Consider the following 24,251-nt stretch of genomic DNA (forward strand, 5'->3'; position numbering starts at 1 on the left):
AATTTTGTTTTCAAGTCAGAAATTCAAAAATTATTACTTTGATGACTTTGGGAGCAACATCAGAGGGGTTGGGGAGCAACATGTTGCTCACGAGCCATTGATTGGGAATCACTGGCTTACGAGGTGCATGTATACAAAGCGCTGCAGTTGCGTTAAGCCTGAGGTTTGAATGCAAACACATACAACTGAGAGATCTAAAAAGTAGAAAGAAATTTGTTTTTTTTATCCAATGTAACTTGTATAAGGGAAAATATATTTTCTTTATATGTTGATTTTACATATTTCCAACAAATTATTCTCATTAATCTGAATGTATATTTGTACTTTCCATTCTGTGCGCAGAAATAATTTCTTCTATGTAAATGCACAAAAGAGCACTCTATTCTACAACTGGCTGTGAACAAAGTGCCAGGGAAACTTGTTTGTGGCCAATAACAGTGGGTACTGTGCTATTCATTACACTTTCTATTCTAGTCTGTGGGTAGGGAAGCAGAGAAAGTCATTGCATGGTATTATCTCCATTGTTACCAACTGCATTCATTTTGTAATATCAAATTGATTGGTGTCACACCATAAATAACCATATGCCTACAATAAGAAGTAGGATATTTAAAAAACTTCAGTTGTACTTAGCCATAGTCAGAAGTTGGAGTTTTATTATTTTTGCAGAGATTTTACATCATTCACATCAGTCCCTGCCCCAGTGGAGCTTACAGTTTAAAAAAGAACTAAACCCTAAAAATAAATATGGCTTAAAATGCCATATTTAATATACTAAACTTACTGCACTAACCTAAAGTTTCAGCATCTCAATAGCAGCAATTATCTAGGTCTTTACAGTTGTCACAGGTGGTCACCATCTTGGAAAGTGTCTGAGCCACTCACAGACACAGTGGGCTCTAAACAGCTGTTGAGAAGCTCAGCTTAGGGGTTGTCGCAAATTATCAAGCAGAAAATGAGGTTGGTCTGTTCTGCCATACATCCTGCCATTTATATTTTGTATATACAGTATATTGTGGGTGGGTCCCTAAGTTCAGTAACTGACAGGAGCACAGAGCATGTGCAGTGAATCAGTAGAAAAGAAGATGGGGAGCTACTTGGGGCTTTTTTTTGGAGGAACAGATCTTCCCTGCTAAAGGGCTGTGGGGCCTTGGGCTGATACAGAAGCCCAAAACATAATGTACAACACTTGTTGTACCCTACATCTTTAGTTAGGCTTTAGTTTTTCTTTAAGGTCCCTGTTACATTCACACACAAGGGCACATTTATCAGAAGCCAAATAATCTGTTTTTGGAAGGGAGGGAGGGAGGGAGGGAGGGAGGGAAGGGGAGGAATCCGGAGGAAACCCAACACAGACATGAACAACCCCAACACTGCAATGCAGATGTGCTAACTACTGAGCCACTTAGTTGCTTTATCATTCACAGTGGCCCAAGGATCTCTTTTACAAAGCTTTGGTACTGTGATATCTCTCCACAAGGAGCAACATCACCTATATTATTTCTGTAAGCTGATAATAAATATAATAAAGGTTTTAGAGACATGGGGAGAACAAAACGCTTAGCAATGCGTACTCAAATGTTCTCTTATGTATGATGTATTGTCAGACAGCACCTGCCAGTATTTGGTAACCTGTAGAGCAGTATTAAGGCATGTAAGGGCATGGCTTCAGAAGAAGGTGTTCTGCATTCATTATAAGGCTAATGTATATTTACACAGCTGCAAAGAATGAATTCTCTTGTCATTTCCATGGTAATATTTTCAGAAAGTTGCCTCACTTCCTCATGACAGAATATTATTATTACTGATAGTCTGCTGACATTATCAGGCATGATGTCTGTCATTCTAAAATGAATTACTCACATAAAATACGTTAAAGATGCCAAAATGGTAAGGAATAATTGTTAAATTTTAAGCAAAGATCTTTGAGTATTGATGTACACATTTCAGCAATGACTCCTTCCTTCTGTCTGTCCTCTCCCACTTTTTCCATTCTACATTCAATTGTATAAAAATCCAAGAATGCAAATTGGCTTTTAATGGGAGGTTTATTTTGTTTGTTTCTTCAGGTGAAGAAATGCTCCTTTCCTGTGAAGTATTCTGCCCTTTTGTAAGGAACTCTCGTAATGATGTCTGGTGGACTGTTGATGGCAAGAAGCTAGAGGAAAATACTGAAAGGATTATTATTACTGAAAGGTAATTGTAATAAATCGGTTTGGAAATCTGATCCAGAACATCCAGAAAGCACTGAATTATACCCTATTGTAAACAAGAAAGATATTAGAAGTTATCTCAGAGTGACATGACCACAAGTCACAGACTTGTAGCATTATATGTTGTGGAACTTCTTGCTGCCTTATATATTACATTATTCATTATATATCTTTACAGTAGTGGATGTTAGCAGCCATGGTCATGACTTCAGGGCTATTTTTTTACACCAGACACCTAATACTAAGGCATCAGCATGGAGAGATTCTGAGGATCTGTGCGTACCATAGAGATGACTTTGGTGTAAGAGATTATTATACAGTTTTTGTTTAGAAATATATTTTTGGAAGGTCTTCATCTATAAATATGAAATCCCTTGCTTAATGGGATCTGCTCATGGAGAAAAACATTACTGACAGGCACGCACACACCTGTAATATGTTGTCCTGTTGTGTACCTTGAATGATTTTCGTCCAGTGGCACTTACATCTGTTATCATGAAGTGTTTTGAGAAGCTGATGCGGAATCATATCATTGCGTGCCTGCCAGTAGATTTAGATCCATTCCAATTTGCTTACAAGGCAAAAAGATCTACTGAGGATGCCGTGGCTACAGCTCTTCATGCTACCTTGACTCATCTGGAGCAACGGGGGAGTTATGCGAGGCTGCTTTTTGTGGATTTTAGCTCGGCGTTCAATACCATACTTCCACAACGATTAGTGTCCAAATTGGCAGTTTTGGGTCTTCCATCTCTTACGTGTAGCTGGATCTTGGACTTTTTGTCCGGTCGCTCTCAGAGGGTTAGACTGGGCTCACACATCTCAAACGCTCTATGCTTAAGCACCGGCTCACCCCAGTGTTGTGTATTAAGTCCGCTATTATATACCTTATACACATATGATTGTGTTCCTACACACTCTGGAAATAAAATCATTAAGTTTGCGGATGATACTACGGTGATCGGACTTATCTCTGGAAAAGAGAGTGAGATGGACTACAGGGATGAAGTGGAACGGCTGTCAGAGTGGTGTAAAGACAATAACCTGCTCCTGAACATTGAAAAAACCAAGGAACTGGTCATTGATTTTACGAAAAAAAAGACCAACGTTGAACCACTCATAATTGATAAAATGCAGGTGGAGAGGGTTTCAGTGTTTAAATTCCTAGGAATGGAGTTGGAGGATGATCTGACATGGAGTGTAAACACTAAGGGGCTGTTAAAGAAAGCGCAGCAAAGACTGTACTTTTTGAGAGTTCTGAGGAAAAACCATCTACCTAAAAATCTTCTTCTTGCCTTTTATCACTGTTCCATCGAGAGCATACTTACGTATGGACTATGTGTGTGGTTCGGTGCCTGCACCTCCAAAGAGGTTAAGGCACTTCAGAGGGTTGTTAGATCTGCAGAGAAGATAATTGATTGTCCGCTCCCAACCCTGGAACACATTTACATCTCCCGTTGCCGGGAAAAAAGCTCTGGGCATTGCACACGACCCGACTCACCCTGGCCACTGTCTCTTCCAGCTCTTGCCATCAGGGAAGAGATATAGAGCATTTAAAGCCAGAACTAATCGTCTGAGAGACAGCTTTTATCCAAGAGCAATTATGGCTTTAAATATGTAACAGTAGACTGATATTATCTTTTACTATGCCACTTTGAGTTGTTGCTTGCTTCTTTTAAATCTCGTTGTTTACTATGTGACAATGACAATAAAGATATATTCTAGACATTCTAGACCATCCTATCAAAACAAAATTTGCTCCAGCTGTATGACTAAACAAAACTGTTAGGAAGCGCAAGCCTATTTTGTTACAATAAAAGTGGTTGCAACACATGGAACTTTCTTGCCATCTTTTACTGTAGTAGCAGTCTCAGGAACTAGGAACAGATATGGTGAAATCTACTTAATTACCATCTGATTTTATTGCCAGAGATAGAGATTAGGAAAGTATGCCTAATGGTTACCCTTTATGGGTAATAGTACACAGAGTACTTTGTTGGCAGTGGGAACTTGTGCAATAAATGATAAGGTGCCTGAAAATAAACTTCCATTGCCATGAACAGGAATCGTTGTTGGTAAAACAATCGAGTAATCATGTGAAAATGACTTCTTATGTAACTCAGGTGATTCACGTGATTACTCGATTTAAGTAAATTTAAGTTTTACACACAATGATTTCCGTTCATAGTAATGAAAAGGTATTTTTTGGGTGCGTTGTCACCATTGGGGATAGGGATTTTCATTGCCATTATCCTAGATATCAGTGCTTTGTGATGCTATCTTGTCTTGTTTACATTTTATATGTTCTCATGAGTCTTTTCAAACATCCTTCTATTAGGACTCTGGCACACGGGGAGATTAGTCGCGGGCGACTAATCTCCCCGTGTGCCAGAGCCCTTATACTCACTCTATAAACATCTTTGGTTTAATACATGGTGGAAGTACTTCCATCATTTGATAAACATAAGAATTAATGAAGTGTTCTCAAATTATCCCCTAGTGTGAATGAGCAACTTGGTGGAGCAAAAACCATTAAAGTATCTCTAAGTATTAAACAAGTAACTGTGGAGGAGCTGAAGCGCAATTATACCTGTGCAGCAAGGAACAGTTTGGGAGAAGTCTCCAGGCAAGCACCAGTGAAAGAGAAAGGTAAAATGAAACAACTTGTGTCTATTTCAGTGACTAAATGTTTCTGGAATTTATACAGTCTTGTTTATAGTTAGTAGTTATAGTACATTACTATGTGCATCGCTCCTCTCCTTCATCTTTGGTGGAAAAGCTTAATAAAAATAAGCAATGCAATTAAAAATACTTACTTTCACAGGAGTCTTTATACTTATTGTTCCAATTTGGAAGGAATTTAAAAATATTCAGATGTAAAAGTAGGCAAGTGAGTATAAACGTAATGCTTTTACTGGAATACTGTTGTTGCAATCACGGTTTTATTTGGGGCCAAAATCAACTAATAATGTTGTACAGATATATTTAGTTTTGCTCTTCTTTCATACTCCTCAATTGGTTCTTTTTTTCTTCCAAGAAAGAGAAAAAGAGTCTTGCTGTACATTATTGACTCACTACTAGTCAAGTGATCCCCCTCTAACACATGCTCTGTTCTGCATAAAACATAAAAGACTGCTGCTTTTCTGATTGCCATGGTAGAGCTTTAGTCGACAAGTACAAGTACAGCTAAAACGTATTAAAATATATGCTGACAAAGTTATCATTGTGCATTGTTACAGCCACATCAGTCATTTAGTGATCTCTGGGTTGGCATTATATCACTCACTGTGCAGTCCCAGGCAAATTATTTGGTCACCTTTAGTTATTGTTTTCTTATATTGTTTTAACATTTTTTAAAATCACCCACATATACTGTATATATATATACAGTATATATATATATATGTATTGCTTGAAGACAGGCACTCGCGTATCAGTATGTCCAAGGGAGTCTGGGTGCAGTCCCAAAGGTCTGAAGAAAATAGCTGAAGAAAATGTTCCAAAATTTGTTTTTAGCGAATCTCAATGACATACTGGAGTGTGCGTTATTTTTAAATATGGGCTTGGGGTGTTTCACTTAGGCCAGTTAACTATGGTGAGCAAAGTTCTCATTTATTATATATCTATATCCTTTTAGATGCCCTTAAAAAGACATATCCTAGTATGAATTGAAAGGATATTAGGTATTTTCTTATGCTAGTAATGCTCTCTGATATTTTGAATTAATACTTGTGTGCGCATTACCTTTAAAGATAGGGCCCAAGTGATGGTTTTGTCAACTATGTCCAGAACAGTTTACATATATAAATGTATATATATATATAAATACATATATATATAGCTGAAGAAAATGTTCCGCACTCGCAGGTCTTTATTTAAATCAACATCTAACGTTTCGGCTGCATCTGCAGCCTTTCTCAAAGAGCTTAAAGTTCTTTACTTCTGTTTTTATCTCTTCCTTCCGTGTTGTGTTTATTCTCTATTCTCCTTTTCTGATACCTGTTCTTATAAGCTTTGATGTCCCCACACACACGATCAAGTATTTTGCATTGTGCAGTACCATAACTACGCGTGAGTTGCAGTACAGCATCAGACACAGATACGGGCGTTGTATTAACTTCTACCATTTCCCCACATCGTGTTACTCTCATATATATTATGTATATAATAGTTTATTTGTAGTTTGCACTATTTCGTGTATGTTTGTTTTGTTTGCACATTATGTAAATTTTCTGTATACACACAAACTGCACAACAACAGTTCAAAGGGATGATTTGCAAACATCCAAAAAGAAGTGCTCTTTGGCTACCAAAAACTTCTACATATTTAGAAAGATCATTAGGTCCAAAAGCACTTAATTTTGTATCGATAAGGACTTCCCATGTTACATGTTTTTTCCCTAATCCTAAATAACAGTTTTAGGGATTTGTTATCTATTCAGTAGAATAAATGTCATTATTTCCAGGTGATAATCTTGTAAATTAATACAGAGCCTTATGTATAAGTTGTGCTAGGATACACAATGGACAAATTGCATTGCTAAATCACTTCTGTGATCAGTATTCTAGAATCTCACATTCCCTTGACATTGTATGACCTCTTTCCCATTATCACAATCTCTGTAAATGACTGTGTGCACTTTTGCTACACTCTCCACAATCCTTGGCTGGTCAGTTTTCCATTTCAAAGATCACAGGCTCTAGAGGTTCACACTTGTTTAAATTGGCTGTTGAATTTGTCCCATGGGTTTTAGTGTGGCTAAATTGATTGATTCTGAGAGTGTGACACAGAAATAAACAGCTCTATTTAAGACCTCAAGGTATTTCTAGTTCATTCTCTGCATATTTACATTTATACTAACAATGCACCGAACACAGGATTCAGTTTTAAACCTAAGCATTTTTGGCAGGGTTTAGACTCAAACTGGTACAAATATTCAATTTATTTTTTATCACAATTCCCCAGTTTTAGATATGTTAATATTTGTTTCTTAGTATTCAGCCAAAATAAAAACCAAACCAAATTAAGATTTGCACATGGTTTCCAAATTAGTGCATGTTTCATCTGTGGAATCGGCCATCTTGCATACGTTTTATAATGCATTTTCTCCTCTGGCAGCAATGTCTACTCACATGTATAAAATATGTCAGTAGCCTCAACTTCTACAAATATTGCAGTGGTTCTATTTTAATAGGATGACAGTGAAACAATAGCAGCTGTATGGGTGTCAACTAAACTTCAGTATTCGAATTATAGAAAAATTTTAAAAATATATTTTTATTTTCCTGTACAGTGGGCACTCCAAGGTATATAACTGAATTGGCATGTGGACTTGGAGCAACACTTTTCCTTGTGGTGTGCCTTATCATTGTATATCATGTCTACTGGCTGGAAATGGTGCTTTTCTACAGGGCTCATTTTGGCACTGATGAAACAATTGGAGGTAAATATTGAGTTTAATCATGTTGAATAATGATCACACTGGGCGGTTCTCAGTGTTATTAACATGGCACATACTGAACCTGATACATTACTGTAGTCATAGCTGAATAAGTCTGGTTGCCTACAGTAGACACCATGCTGCTGTCGTGTACACCACAAGCCTACTTACTGGGTACATGTTAAATAGTAACGTGCTATTAGTTCTGCACACTGCATAGTCAGTTAATATTAGCCCCTACCCCCCAACATCATTTTACATTGGGCTCAGATGTTCACATATGCTGGATACAAGAATGGGAGAACTAGCTCAAAATATAGTAAGCTTGTCGCTGGGCCACTATGGTTATAATATAGGAATGTTCCCCCAAACCTCAGAATGTGGATTAAGCTATTTAAACTGAATTAAAGATTTACTGGCAAGCTGTGCCATTTGTCACATGCTTTGGTTCGGCTCATCCCATATTATGACAAATCTCCTAAAGTGACTTTTCCATTCAATAAAGATCATGAAATATGAAAATCCTGCTTTACATTCTATGGTATGATCATTGGCCAAGTGGACGATTACAAACACTAGAGATTCTGCTGGTCCAATACTCTGGTTCTTTCCAGATCATACACAGTTTTTATGTTATCTCAACGCAATTAAGTCAGTTTGATTTAGATTATCCCTTAGGAGAAGCAGTGTGGGTGGAAAACTTGTAACCAATGAAATTTGTACAATGCTGTAGTAACACCAGCCTGTGCATTGACAGGTAACAGGTACTTAATACAGTTCAAAATATTTTTTTTCCTCAGGAAATCAGACTAAACAAATAGGTGTGTAGATAATCACTAGTGTGATGAAACCTTTTGAAATTCCAAATACTAAGTGGGGCTGCATGACTGATCTAGGAAAAAAAACACTTTTTATTATTGCATTTGACATTCTAGATTAACTCTTTCTGTTTTTTAAAAGATTTCCTGAAATCTATTTTACACTATTTCTGAATTTGGCAGATGGAAAAGAATATGACGTTTATGTATCCTATGCAAGGAATGCAGAAGAAGAAGAATTTGTACTGGTCACGCTGAGAGGAGTATTAGAAAATGAATTTGGATACAAACTGTGTATCTTTGACCGGGATAGTTTACCAGGTGGAAGTAAGTAACCCTGAGACTGTTAGCACTGACAGACATGTATTAATGCATTCTATTGTATAAATAGACACTATTTATTCTTAGAATATATATTTTTTAAAAAAAAAGCCAAGTTGTGCAAAATATATTTATTATATGACTTTCCTTACAGGCATGTCTAACCTAAATGGCTTCATTTCTGAAATTAGAACTGGAGAAACTGAATTTCCCAACAGGGCATGCCTTCTCTCTGTTGTTATATATAGTCATAAAAGAAAGGGTTTGTGTCTATGCTGCTTTGGTCTGAGTACATGTTCTGCATGGACATAAGAAGACAGTCTTATATGTATTTGCCTTTACTTAAAAAACCAGAAGCCAACAATATGCTAATATTCAGTCATATGTATAAGTGCATATCTGCAAAAAAAGAAATCTTGTTTGGGTAGTATGAGTTTGATCTCATACTATTTTTATAAAGGCAGGAAAAAATATTTTAAAGCAGGCTAATGTATGTGTCAGACAAAGATGTAATGATATCTGTTGGATATAAATTGCCCACATCCGCCATCCACCACAGAGCACTTTGTACTACCATATAGACAGTGTTTTAACTGAGCCCAGCTGGGATGGCCTGCAGTGCAATGAAGTCATTCTTTTATTTTTATTCCCAGTATTTATGGATGTTTTCTGTGTCTTCCTTGGAAATATAGGAATTAAGGATACAGTCTAGCCTGCTGTGTGAAAACGATTCAAATTCATCATACAGTAACTGCATATACAATGGACTTTTTATTTCTGATAAGCCAATGTTCTGCAACCATCATAAAGTTCAGAGAAATTTGCCTGTACCATTTAATAAGCAATTTCTTCAATCTGCTCATAATGATAATTTAGTTGAAAAGGGCTGTGTGTGTAGATTATGATCTCCCGGGTAATTTTAATACTTGAGTCTTTTACATTTTTAGATATGATGCCTCTTCTGAAAGAATTATGCACTATGTAAATTCATTAATGTCTTGCTTTTCTTTTCCCAGCTGTTACAGATGAGACACTGACCTTCATTAAGAAAAGTCGCCGCCTTCTTGTTGTAATTAGCCCCAGTTATATCCTAAAGGGTACACAAGCCCTGTTGGAGTTAAAAGCTGGCCTTGAAAACATGGCCACTCAGGGCAACATCCGTATTATTTTAGTTCAGTATAAAGCTATTAAAAGTAGAGAAAAGGTGAAAGAGTTAAAACTGGCTGAGTCTGTTTTAGGAGTGATTAAATGGAAAGGAGACAAATCTAAGTTTCCAAATGGCAGATTTTGGAAGCAGCTCCATGTGGCTATGCCTGTAAAGAAGCAGTCTCAGCCTAAAAGCTACTGTAACACATACATAGAGCTGTATCCCCCCAGAGGTCTGTGATCTGAAATGAGAACAAATCATACCAGTACCAGTATCTATGAAAGAAAAAATGTTGTCCTTGATAAGACAGCACAGTTACCATTACCTACTATTATATTTGATACTCAGCTTGGAATTAGTAGACAATCTTATAACTTTATTAATTAACTTAGTGCCTTGATCTTTTCAACATCCTGTGTTGCCTACAACAGATGTGTAAGGTTCATATTAGTAAGGCTTGCCATGGAAGTTTGGTTATTGCTATTGGATATAAAAGAGTTGTCTTTTAGGAGACCTGTAGAGAAAAGATTGTTAATCAAATAAGGGTGGATTTTGAGGGTACCTGCTAGTTAAGTTTTGCGGCAGACATGATTTTAAATGTTTCAGATAAGCTAAGAATAGTATTTATGATCAAACTAGTGGGGCCATTTACTATCACTTGGATTTTTTTTTCCCGATTAGGATTTTGTAGTGCTAAAAGTTTCCGGAGAAAAATTTGACTTTTTTTCGAGATTTGATATGCGTCAAAATGGCTAAAAATCCAAATCTACCAAGTTTCAGTGCAACAATTAGAAAAAGTCGCACTTTTGTGACTTTTCTGCAACTTTTTCCCACACAGGGTTTTTTCAGTTTATTCAAATTCTTAAATGAAAAAAAAAGTGTTTTAGTAAATCTGCCCCTTAGTGTCAGGGTTCCCAGGCAGGAAAGACAGAAAAGAGCTAATAGTTGGTTACAGTGGATATGTTTCCTTTTATTATGGCAGGAATCTTAAATGGGTTGTTCACCTTTAAATTAACTTTTATTATGATGTAGACAAAGGTATATATAATTTGCATTTGGTTTTCATTTTTATTATTTGTGGTTTTTCAGTTATTTAGCTTTTGGTTCAGCAGCTCTACAGATTGTAATTTCAGCAGCTATCTACTTCCTGCTTTAGCAGCCAGGCAGTGCTTTGAATGAGAGACTGAAATATGAATAGGAGAGGGCCTGAACATAAAGATAAGTAATAGAAAGTTACAATAATAATAGCCTCTCTGAGCAATAGTTTTTTAGCTGCTGGGGTCAGTGACCCCCATTTAAAAGCTGGAAAGATGTGGAAGGAAGAGGAAGGCAAATAATTAAAAAACTATAAAAAATAAATAAAGTAATGAAGACCAACTGCAAAATTGCTAACAATCAGACATTCTATGACATAATAAATTTTAACTTAAAGATGAACAATATATTTAAGAATAGTTGTGTAGTTGGGATATGAAGAAGCAATTGACTCATGGAAGACAGTTTGTTGGTTAATTTAGTTATGGAATTCAGTTGAACTTGGAACAAACATCTGATAAAAGAACAAGCTGCAAATGCTGTACCTGATGCCCTGCCCTTACAGTACGAGTCTAGAGGTAGAACATCCCTAAGGCAGTAACAATCCATACCTTTGTCCCAAGAAGCTCCATCTTTGTATCTGGGGCCCCATGCCAAGTGTGCTTTGGGCTGCTTAGGAAAGATGAATTTATTTGTTGTCTATCTTCCATTAACATAAAATAAGATGAAGTATTGGTGTCTGTGCTAAAATGCAATGTAAAGCTCAAAATGTTGATGAAACAACCTTGTGGCATGTGGATATTAAAGGATTTATGGATTTAAAGTGCCAAATATGTAAAATCATCTTTTTAAAAAGAAGTCACTTCCACCTGCATGTTAAAAGATTTAGTTCAGCTACTACAAGTGTATTCAAAATGTGTCATGGGTCTGCAGTGTCTAGTAATAATACACTGTAACATAATATATACCCTGAAGCACTGGTGCTCACCACAAGGAAAAGCTTTTCCATTTCAAGCAAGTCCGATACAGCACAGAAATAAACAGAGCCACACAGATGCCTCTTTTAGGCCAAACAGAGCCTTACATGTTTCATTAGCTGAATACAAGGCAAATCATTTTTGTTGCTGTACTGTGTAGCAATTAGTTATCAAGCCCTCATCTTGAATGGCCAAACTGGCCATTGTCAACATCTGTCAACATTTGCACAATATGATATTATGATATTTTTGGAGTGCTACCAATAAAGAAACTTATTGCTAACCTCCATATAGTAGCCTTTTATCTATTTATTGGTGGCCTGGTTCAGTTCTCTATGTCACTAAGCCTCTATATCTCTTAAGTCACATATATACTGCAAAAGCCAAAAGAAGGTACAGTACAAATAAACAAATGTATCTTAACGGTGTTATAGATCCATGCATTGGATCTTTAACTGTGTATATCCAGTTAAAGAGGTGATAGAACAGAGTGTCCAGTTCTATGTAGATGATCAGTTAGACATAAACTAAGTAAAACATGTACTGCAGCTTCTAATTTAATTTAAACAAAGTACAGTGAGCAGATTTAACTGGGTTCACATTTAAAATGGTATCCCACTGGGCAATAGTGGTTTAAATACATGTCTGCAGCATTTAATCACTTTAATTAACGTTAATATTTAGGGGTTGATTAATCAACCCAAAGTACAGTTGTTATGGAGTGTTAATGATAAAATGGTAAAACGTTACAGAGATTTATCCATTTACTTCCCTGCTGAAGTGGTTCATATTTGGAAACCATTGCATTCTGCAGCCTGTGTTTGTGCTTATTACTAACTTGTGAGGCCAATGAGCCACGCATATGTTACATATGTCTAAAGTGGCAAGAATAAAAGAGCATACATGACAATATTAATTTCTTTCACTTGGATTTGCGATTTCATTTCTAGACTACCTTCAGTTAAACTTCATTCATTTAAATAAACACACATACACTATACAGTGCTATTGGCAGCTGCATAAGACAGACTAATGGCACTCTCTGCATTTTGTCCGCCAAAGTAAAAACACCAGTGGGGAAAAAAGGCCAATCTGCTAACTTCAGAGGCAGCAATGTATACTTTTGTGTTTTGTTCTTTTGTGCCAAAATTCACCTCGTGTCCACTGACAGGCATATGCTGGTGGAGGTAATTGAAAAATTATAAACAAAAACGCCAAAGGAGAAAATGCAGTATGCGGCCCTAAACTTTAAACTTAATACTTATAACATCCACATGCTGCAATGCTGACAGCTATGGAAACTATTGCACCAGAAATATGCTTCAGCCCTGCAACTCAGAGTGTAATAGCCACTTGCTGTTGACCTAAAAATCAATTTGGGAGTTACAACCTCACATTTTCAGTATATATTTTCAGTATACTGAAAGCTTAGGCGATTAACAGCAGACTGAGCAGGTAGTGTACTTCAGCAGAAGTACAGCAAAGCATATATACAAGCATATATAGAATATCTTGCCAGATTTGTTGTCAGACTTTATTTGTCCTTCAACATAGAATAATAATGATTACTACAGAGAGAAAGCAAGTATATAAGAGGGAAGAGCCAAGCATTATTGTCTGTTGCTGCACCGTTCTGCTTCTCTTGTGCAGCAGGCAGTGTGCTGTTGTGCAAATGGCATCTGACAAACACAAATCTGTCTTAACGGCAGTTACCTAAATCATTATTCATGCTTCTAGCAGTATGGATACTCTATTTGTGTGCTGCAGCCACTAAAGCATTTTGCTGAGCATGCAGCCACAACAAGAGTGCTGACATAGACATGTTGCATACAGTCTGCTGTCTTAAAAACCTTCTAGTTAGCTAAATCAGGATGAAATGTATTCTCAGCACAGAAACATTTCCCTAAAGACCCCCAGTGTCCCTTCTGTCAGTGTAATGCACCAGGAAATGGAAGCAAAGTTGGAACTGACTGATGCACCCTGCTTCATGCCATGAATAGACATTAGGAATGAAAGATGTCTCTGTACTGCTGATATGTGCCCACTTACTGTCCTGCTGATCTATCTGTTGTCATTTATTGAAAACATGTGCAAGGTTAAGTAGAAGGCCCTCATTACAAATTTCACTTTACCTTTTGTTCTTTTTTTAATGAGGATATAAATAAATAGCAAACTGTATAAACCCTTATTACTGTATGTTGCAGCTGGTGCTAAAATGGACATTGTGCTACCCTCACTTTAAAAGGACACTATTTTCTTGTATTTGTGCTTAATACAGGGAGACTACCAGCTAGTATATAGTTTTATATTATTGAGGTAATTTATCTATGCAAGTGCAGTGAGCAAAGTGCGATATTAAGAGGAATCCCATTTTTTCCTCAGAATTGCACAATCATTGCAGTCTCAAGCAGGCATTGGAACACACAGTTAAACTGCGTTTGATCACTTACATAGGATTTGTCAAAATGAATTCAACTATGTGCACATTTCATCACAAATCAGACACAGAGCAGCAGTCCACCTGGAGTAATTTGCCAGTGACGTCTCCACCCAATACTTTAGGCATCTATTGGCCCTGGGTGCAAAGGAAAACCTAAAGCCTGTAGCTCCAGGGTTCCCATGCATCAATATGCAGGAATGGAGGGCAGGAAGGACTTAGCAGTGCCAAGCTAACTGTGCAGAGATGCAAAGAGCTCATTTTGCAACTTTCTGCAGCTACGGCTGGAGGTTGTCCATGGTTTTGCTAAGCTTTGAAGTGCAACAGCTGTACCCCTAACTGGCTGGAATTACCTAATTTTGTCACAGCCTTTCACTAAGGTTGGCCACAACCTTCTGCATCACATAGGGCCCCCTTGTTGAATTTCCATCATGCTGTATATGCATATATGTTTTTGTCATTCCATTGTGAACACCTGAATATTTATTGGTTAAAATGATGCCCCTGTGATAAGAGTGGAGAAACAGCCCATAATTGTGCATTGTAGCACTGTATTTATCAGGTGCATGTGATATAAAATATTGTCATTTTTTCTTTGTTGATAAATAGCACCTTTTCATAAAAAGTTGTCAAAATTAAAACTCAACAGTTTTTTGTACCTTAACAGAATGGGCCATCTGTTCTCATTTCTCTTTCCTTCATTCTAAGTAAACCTGATGTGAAATATGCTTGGGTTACAGGCACTCTACTTTTTAGAATGTGCTTTAAATAATCTGCATGGGTAATAACACTTTGTAAATTGTGCATAGAGGTACAGTCATCAAACCTGGAAAAGTATTTAAGAGCATCAAGAAGTTCGTTGAGGGCTAAAGGGAACATATTCCTATTTACAAGTTAAAGGGTCACAAAATGTCTTGTTTTCATATAGTGCACTGCAAATAGAGGCGTTTTAGCATTGTTTTTTGTTTGTTATTGTCTGCTTTTATGTTTGCCAGTAGCAGCTCAGCAAGCCTGGTTGATTCATTAGTTAATACATATCTCAGCAGGAGCAGCTTCAGTCCCTTCAGAGCATGCTCCCAGGCTTCAAACTTTGCCAGTAACTAATTACATTTGCAAGAACTCACAAACACATTTAAGTAAAGAAATGCTAGCAACTAATATATCAAATTGTAACTGTTTAAAAAGTCCACCAGCTAACTGATGTGTTACTGGGAAACATGATGGGAGAAAGCTCTTTCATTTTTAATACATTATTTATAAAAATATGGTAACACGCAGAAAACATATCAACAAGTCATGATTTGTGGTGTAGCTCTTTTTCCAGAGCATATTGCCATTTATTACTTTATTATTACTGCCATTTATTACTATATTATTAGTTGTCATCATTTCTGGTGTATTACATTTTATGGAGAACAGTATTACCTTCGTTTTAGTAATAGATTAAACTGAAATTTGTGCACAATAAGCCATGGCACAACTAGTGTACCAAAAATGGTATTAATATAGTTGGTATATCTATCTTAATAAGGAGTCTGCACTCATTAGTTGGAAAACAGGTTGTAAAAGAACTGCGACCAAATTAATCATACATCTCCAGGCATCACAGCAGCAAAAACAGCATAATTATTAAAGGAGACATATTGGATTAATGGGAAAAACCCTAATTTTGTAGGCAATTATGAATAATATATGGTGCTGGTTTCCCTTTGGGCTAAACATTAATCCTATCTGTAAAAATGGCCCCTTTATTGGAGCTCCCTATAGATCCTATCACTTCTCTGTCAGAGTTTGAAATGATGGGTGGGCGTGTCCTAACGGTCCCTGCCAGAAGCACAGTAGGAGGGGGAGAGCCAATCGCAGCCCTGCACTCACACAAACACAGGCAGGCTTCAGTTCCCTATCAGGTCAGCCTAGCTGCTGATTGGTTCCTATCTTATAATGCAGTGTACTGAGAGCCGCCGGCTCCCCAGCTCATCCAGAGGATTCAGCCAGCAGGAAGGGAAATGGATGGGCGGGGCTAGTGGGGTTTTGGGCAAATTTCTCAATAAATCAGTCCAAAACACAACTTTTTTTAGCACAATCCTTCTATATCTAGAGGAGTATAATTCCCTGGTACATTGTTAATTTTTATAGGATATGTCTCCTTTAAGCTGTGTAATGATGTCCAGCAATCGTGTACCTGTAAGTAAAAATCTGGTATAAAAACAAGCAGCTGCATAAAAATTGTATGTGAAAATATGGTGTTCACTAGTTGTGCTTTTTCTGTGTCTTTCCACCGTAACTTATTTGGCACTTGAATTTTTCCCTTTGACTGTAGAAGTGTAAAATAATAGTGTCAAATTGGGCATTCAGGCACTGTAAAGTAGAACACCTTGATAAATTTGGCATTTAGTTTTCACAACTTTTTACACCGTTTTTTCTGGTGTTTTTCTGGGGTACTTTTTATTTCATAATTACACTGTTTACATTGCAGATAATTCACTCTACCATTTACATTTTTATTCTTGGACCAACAGATGTATTTTTTTTTGTTGCAATATTGTGTGTAGGTGCCATCTCAGTGCATTGTGCCTGAGTCTGAGCTTTCAGAAGGAGCCAATGCTTCACATTAGAACTGCTTTCAGATAACCTATTGTTTTTCCTACTGCCGTTTAACTGGAGGAGTCCCAAGCCTGACTTGGATTTCTTACTATTGAGTGATATTCTGATATCTACTGGGAGCTACTAGCTGTGGCACCCTGGGAAATGAAAAATATGGCTAGCCCCATGTGAAATTTCAAAATTAAATATAAAAAAAAAAAAATCAGTTTCCGCTTTGGAAAAACGGATTTCTGCTGGAGAAGCTGTATTAACTGATGCGTTTTGCAAAAAAAAAAAACGGATGAGCCAATAAGCTTTCACTTTGCCTTGTAAACTTTCTGATTTGGTTTTAAACCTTAAATGATTTTAACATTTTAAGAGCATATGGGACAGGTTTCTACAACCCCCCCCCAAAACATGTACAGGTATGGGATCCCTTATCCAGAAACCTGTTATCCAGAAAGTTCTGAATTACGGAAAGGCCATCTCCCATAGACTCCATTATAAGCAAATAATTCTAATTTTTAAAACTGATTTCCTTTTTCTCTGCCAAGCATTTCCTATTTGTCTGAATAGGAGGTGCAATGGCCGTTCCAGCTGATTCTCTGCTGTTAAGAATATGCCCCATGTTATTATTATTAACATTTATTTATAAAGCGCCAACATATTCCGCAGCGCTGTTGTTCTCTAGCCTTAAAGTGCCAGCCAATTAATGGCATAATCGGGGGAAGGACTTTAGGCGATGAGGCTATTTTTTAGTATTCTGATAATCAGCTATGCAGTTATGTTTAAAATCTGTGTGCAAATTCATTTTCTTGTAAAATCCCTAGGTAACATAGAGAACTTTTCTAAGACTTTGCAGAAATTAATAAAATTTTAGTAACACATAAAGAGCACGAGCTTTCTATACACCAAGTTGCCTGACCCGCAGTCACTGGGGGAAGAAAGAAGCTACTTCATTTCATTTCAGACTCCCTACCCATCAAGGTAACTACTTATAGGCAAGTGTCTGAATAATTGCCCTATCCTGCACACTATTTATTATTTTGAATGCTTTATTAGAAAATACCTACTAAAACTTGTATAGGAAGAAATCAGGCTAGGATCGATCAATCGATTGACGCATAGTGGATTCTGCCCTGCATCGCCTTATCGCCATATTTCAAATGACCGGAAGCCAAGTTTTAGCAGGTATTTTCTAATAAAGTATTCAAAATAATAAATGGTGTGCAGGATAGGGCAATTATTGGAGCAGGGTAGAATAGATTTTTTACTTAAAAATTTCTAGTGTTACTTTTCCTTTAAGCATTAGTTGAGATGAGAGAGCAGGGTTGCCAGCTGTCCAGAAAAAGACTGTCAGATTTTCACATGGGTTGTCTGGTTCAAAAAAGCTTCTTAAAGTTTCAGCATTTTGAAACCAGACACTTGAAATATGCACAAGTGCACCTATTGACACAGGGGTACCCTGGAGCTACTGCCTGCTGTAGGTGGCAGTTCCAGGGATCCCACAGTAGGCCATGGCAATAAGCACAGTATGTTTACACTTATGGAATAATGCACAGACTTCATCTTGAAAATGAGTAATGGAAATTACATGATAAATTACATGATCCCAACTTTGAAAATGTTCACTACAATTGGGCCCAATTCATCAAAATACACATGTAATTACACGCATTTTTGTAAAAAAAAACATGGTGAATGTCACACTGCACCAGCAGTTATAAATGACCCAAATCTTATGTTTTGTTTGTACCTTATTGGCACTGCTCCTAATTGTAAGTTAAACATGCAAGGAATTAGAATTTTTCTAAAACCTTAGCATGATGTTAGTGTGTAGTTCTTGGGAACCTTTGTTCCAGCGTGTTCACTTATTTTGCAGCCACAGGTACCTGTTAGATGATTTTAGTGGTAGTCTAATGTGGGTCTTTCATTGGTCTGCCAGCTGGGCCCTACCCCTCCACTCCTTCTGCTGGGTGTTGCATGGTGTTTCTATTCCAGCCAACATGGGATCCTTTAGTGGTGTCGCACCTTCCCAACTCAGTTGCCCATTTGAATCCTCAGAGCTTTGATAACCACATATATCCTAATAGATGTCTAATAACACTAAGGAAAATTATGCCGAAGCCAGTGAAAATATCCTTTTCCCTTTCTTTTTTCCCTGCAACATTCTTAAATTCTCACATTTATTTTATATCAAAACCGTAATGCAATAAACCTGATGAAGAATTGTAAGTAATACTCTTGAAAGCTAGCACTTTAACTGATCCAACTAACCAATAAACAGAATCACTAATGTGTAACAAACAGTTTTCCCTATGTAATGAAGTGGAAAGAATGAAATGCGGATGCCAAAAGGCCCAGTAGAGAGTCTGGGGATTGAGCTGAGTGTTTTATCGCATAGCTGACAAAAAGTAAGGTCAATGGAAGAAGAGAGATGGGGCAGAACTTTGAGAAGTGAAATTTGAATTAAAATGAGTAGAAAGTTGAAATAATAAGTGCCAAAAGGGTGGAAAAGTAAGTATAAGTTACAACAATAACAAAATGTATTTTTCTTATTATGTAATTCATCTTGGAGAATCAATTTCAATGTCTGCTTTAGACTGATGCCAAGAGAATATGTTATCTTGTGCACAGAGGCATCTGCCACACAACATTGAAATCAAGATTGCAGATTAGAATACAATGAAGCGGAATTAAATATGTAAAATACAAAACAAACCAGTCCCAATTGGACAGCAGTGTTGAATATGCATTCTGGCTTCGATATTCAGTGAAAGGGAAACAATTAGGCAGAGAGTGGCAATGAATAAGATGAATGGCGTCCCTGGCTTGCTCTTTATTAGTGCTACACTGTAAAATTATATATTCCGTAAGTGCTTTCTGTACCTTTAAACTCAATTAATTTCCTTCTGTTCGCCCAGTGGAAATCGTCTATCCGTCCCCACATAGCTCATTAGCCCTGGTAAAGTTTGGAAGCATCTGCAGAGCACCCTGGGATGTCATTTTGTTAGTGTTTTATCGGGAGAGACTTTTTTGGGGGGGGAACACTGGCGGATCGGTCACTAATATATGCTTAATGTTTGAGAAGCTATTTCAGCACATACCTTATAAAAGTGTCAGGAAGATTCACGAGAATCTTTTCCAAAGCCGTTTCAGATTCAATCAAACTCTCTAAAATAATAATGCAGCAAGAGGGGCCGTGTATTCCATTTAGAGCCCTATTTTTTGTGCTTAGCCAGATGCATTTTATTGCTTAATTGCTTTTGACCCCATTTCTGGAACAGACGCTGACCACTGCATATTTCAGTTTGTGTCATTGCTTCATATATATTTACATTTTTATGTTTGTAACAATTAAGTGGAAAGAGAGGGGATCCTGTAACAATCAAAGGGTCAGATTCAGGGAACTGATAGTGTTTTGCTTCTACTAGCAATATTGATCCTGACATTAAACTGAACAGAGGATGACAAAGTCTTTAACAAGCTTTGTCAAAGATGGCAGCCATTAATCAATTAAGGACATACATAGAGGAATAATGATATATCTGAGGTTGTGATTGTACAAGGAAAAAGAATTGCTGATAAAATGCAGGCAAGATGTGTCAGACATTAATAAACATACATTAGGGGTCACTTATGTCCTGCAAGAGCTGTTGCGGATTGGGACAGACATAAGAAATAATGCCTTCATTATAGGTACTTGCGTCTGAAGCTGCACATTGCACTTACGCATGGTTTGCGCTCAAAGCTGCTAGTTCTGTCCCACCTCCCTTTGTGAAATGTGCACAGGACCTCTGGAGGGTAACAGGTAGCTCTGGGGTTTCCATAGCTGCCTGAGTTAAGGGGGCAGAAAACTGAAGAATAGAAATGTAATGTTGATGATGAGCACTGGAACATCTGAACACTACATATACAGTGGAATTGCATCAGGCATGTCACCACTTTGATGCAGAAATTATGCATTTACGCATTGTGGGGAACAAAAACGTAACAATATGTGCCCTATTCTATGCTATCTTTCAGTTCCATGATCGTTTAGTCACTTTGACACTGTTTGTTCCAGGCAACTATTTCTTCTTCTGACTACTATGCTCCAAACAAAGGGAGGAGACTAATTCTTATTCTTAGCTGTCCTTTTTACATCTGCTGCTTATTCTACTAACAATTGCCTTTTTCTCTGAAACTTACAAACTATTAAAATATACTGTCCCTAATATGTTTTTCTTTCTCTCACCCTCTTTCATTTCACCTGTCCTGCCTATCCCCCCGCCTGTTCACACTAGATACAATGGAAGCTGTATTTGAGTTCATTCAGAGAAGTCGAAGAATGATAGTTGTGTTGAGCCCTGACTATCTGACAGATAAAAGCATTAGCATGCTGGAATTTAAGCTAGGTATGGTATGCCAGAATTCCATCTGCACTAGCCTTATCATTGTGGAATATAGACCTCTTCAAGGAACACATACGACCATTGCCAAACTCAAGGAGACTATTCCCTTTGTTCGCTGGGAAGGGGAAAGTTCCAGAAGAAACAATTCAAAGTTTTGGAAAGCACTAAGATTGGCTTTGCCCTTACGTAGCTTAACTACTCGATCCAGCTGGAACGAAAGCTGCTCCTCTCAGTCAGATATCAGCCTAGACCAGATTCAGAAGAAGAAGAGACGGTTAAAAGGAGAACTGGTTACTCCGTCAACAATACAAAGTACTAAGGATAAAAATACACCCCAGGGGAGTAAAGTAAAATCAAAAAATGGACCTAGAGGTGCAAAGGCCTGCCAGTGCTGTGTGACATATTGTGATAGTGAAAACAGACTGCGTAGTAAGTGCAGTGCTGGAGCAAAGCCCAAATGGGAGACACATTTATGCAAACCTGTTACCTATAGAAATAAAACCCACTGGGTTCAGAATGGTACTACCCAGCAGCCACCAGCGCCACCTCCAGTGTCAGCTTTCACTCTCCAGCAATTCACAGATCTATCTAATAATAACAGTGACTTCTATGTGCTTTAGCAAATGTCAAAAAGCTACCCAAACTCCTTCATGCATTCATGAACTAATAAACACCTTGGAGAGAGGAGGACTTCTGGCTGAGGCCTACACAAAATCCCTAATCTGAGGGGATTTTTTTTCCATTATAATTTGGTTTCTAGAACACTAGAAGAACAATACACTATGGAGCCGACCATTTGTCATATGTATATTTCGAATTGTGAAACTTTATCTGACAAGTTGCTGTTGTCATTGTTTCTTACATTCTGTTTGCACATGTTAAGTCTGTTGGGTTACAAGAATTGGAATATACTTTGCCATTTTATAACCACAAACTGTGTGTATTCTGTAAGTGAGCTGGTTTTTCTGGTCAAAAAACACACACTGATCTATTTACTCCATTCTGCCATCCAGCAGTTCAGAGGACTTCTGTATTTCCCTGTAGCTACCCATCTTACTACATGGCATATTAAAACGCTCTGTTTACACTTGCCAACCTTAAACAGGCATTTGCTAAGAAAAGAAATCTTTTTTAATGCATCTTATCAACATATATATAACATAATCTGTCAACAAAATGAGCAAAGGTAATAGGCACAAGGGCCTTATGGTGCCAGATTTCATCTCTGCAAACATCAATGTTATTGCAAGATTTTCTTTCAAGCAAAGGTAAGCATAGCCAGATGGGCCATTTACTATGTGAAGTACTAGGGTTTCTCAAGTACTGCTAGTGTAGTATTCTATAGCAACTGAGGATTGATATTGTGATTTCTGCTATTCACTTGGAACTACTTGGAGTATATGGTACTTTTTAATGGAGAAGGAGACAAATGAGTTATTTTAAATAATGTTTTAAGCTACAAACAAAGGCTGTTTTTAAGGAAAGGTGTGACAGAGTTGTGAGAAATGTTAGAAAATAAATAACATTCAGTATTTCAGTCATTTCTTTCAATTCTAATATAATAGGTTGGAGAGAAACAAACAATATACCAAATACAATACAGTAATATAAAGAGGCAAGTAAAAGAGAATATGTTTTTATTTATTATTGTTTCTTGTCATATTTATACCCAGCAAACAAAACAATAAGCATTGGGGAAAACAAAGCTGCTTACAGGGGTACATTTTAATTTAGATAGATATTTAGTTTGCCTTAACCTTGCTAGCCTGCTGCTATAAAGGTTAGTCCTCTAAACTAGAAGGACCTTCTGGGAAACAATATGATGGGATGGGTGCCCCTTTAGACAACAGCTTATGCATTAAAAACTATATACAATAAGGATTTACATAGCTGCTCTTGTCCCGGGGCCAGTTAGGGTGCTACTAGGAGGCAGACGGTTAGAATATCAGGAGCTGCAAACACTGGAGGGTAAAACCCTGTTTGCTGGTTGATTATCAGTCAGACCTACAATGGTCCATTGGACAAAAATGGCGTTCGATTTAAAGTTACATTGATTTTTTTATGCCCTGTGTTATTGCTGACCCATGTTATGCTCTTTTGTTTCTCCTCAATAAATCTTCTCCCCTTCTGTTGCAGTTCTATTACTTGGCTAATAACAGTGTATTTTACTGCAAGCATGATTACATTGTATTGCATGCATTTATCAAGATCTATATATATTTTAATTACCTTCTAATTAATTTTTTGCATCGCACACATAAAATGAATCAGTAATAGCTGTTAGGGAAGCTGCTGGTGAGTGTTGGATTAATGTGAGTAAGCAATTTGTTTTTTCTGATGCTGATCTTGGGGATTCTAGGTTGAAGTCATTGCAGAGGATGTAAGCAGACCTTCCTTTTTGTAGAAATTTTTGATATTTTGATTGAAGAGCTCAATTTTCTTTTTATGTATCTCCATTCATCAAAACTTTGAACTGTTTTATTTTCTTATGAGTTGGTTTAAGAGAAGCATAGTTTGCAGAGTTGCCCAGGCATATTCACATACATATGGCTGGCTGATTTCGCTGTTAGGAATGATTGATATTTTACCCACGGCGTAAGTGCAAATCAATTATGATAAGCGATTCTGCACTGCTTGCTGGGATACATATATAAAAATCCAAAACAATGTCTGAACCATAGCAAATGAGGCACTGGAATAAATACCTATAATGTATAGGATTTATATGATGAGGCCTTCGGACAGTTGGAGTTCAAGCTCCCCTTTACAGTATAACAGTCCAAGCTTTCACTGCAGTTGTCCTTTGGGATAGGTAGTATTAACCTCATTAGTGCTAAAGGAAAGTGTGACAAGCCCCACAGTTCATTAGCAGTAAAAATCCTGAATTT

The 24,251-nt window shown here is 37.2% G+C and overlaps 1 protein-coding gene across 6 annotated transcripts in view; it reads left to right on the plus strand.

Moving 5' to 3' along the window:
- The window catches only part of il1rap (interleukin 1 receptor accessory protein), a 97,605-nt gene extending 74,112 nt beyond the window's left edge, over window positions 1-23,493 (plus strand). For 4 of the 6 annotated variants that reach the window (XM_031901562.1, XM_012962793.3, XM_031901560.1 and 1 more), the window contains 5 exons: window positions 2,070-2,196; window positions 4,711-4,859; window positions 7,505-7,654; window positions 8,653-8,796; window positions 21,256-23,493. In XM_031901562.1, coding sequence (XP_031757422.1) covers window positions 2,070-2,196; window positions 4,711-4,859; window positions 7,505-7,654; window positions 8,653-8,796; window positions 21,256-21,983 — 1,298 coding nt within the window. In that variant the 3' untranslated portion in view covers window positions 21,984-23,493. 6 annotated transcript variants of the gene reach the window in all.
- The last annotated feature ends 758 nt before the right edge of the window (window positions 23,494-24,251 follow it).

This window comes from Xenopus tropicalis, chromosome 5 (assembly GCF_000004195.4).
Source record: "Xenopus tropicalis strain Nigerian chromosome 5, UCB_Xtro_10.0, whole genome shotgun sequence".
NCBI classification, from domain to species: domain Eukaryota; kingdom Metazoa; phylum Chordata; class Amphibia; order Anura; family Pipidae; genus Xenopus; species Xenopus tropicalis.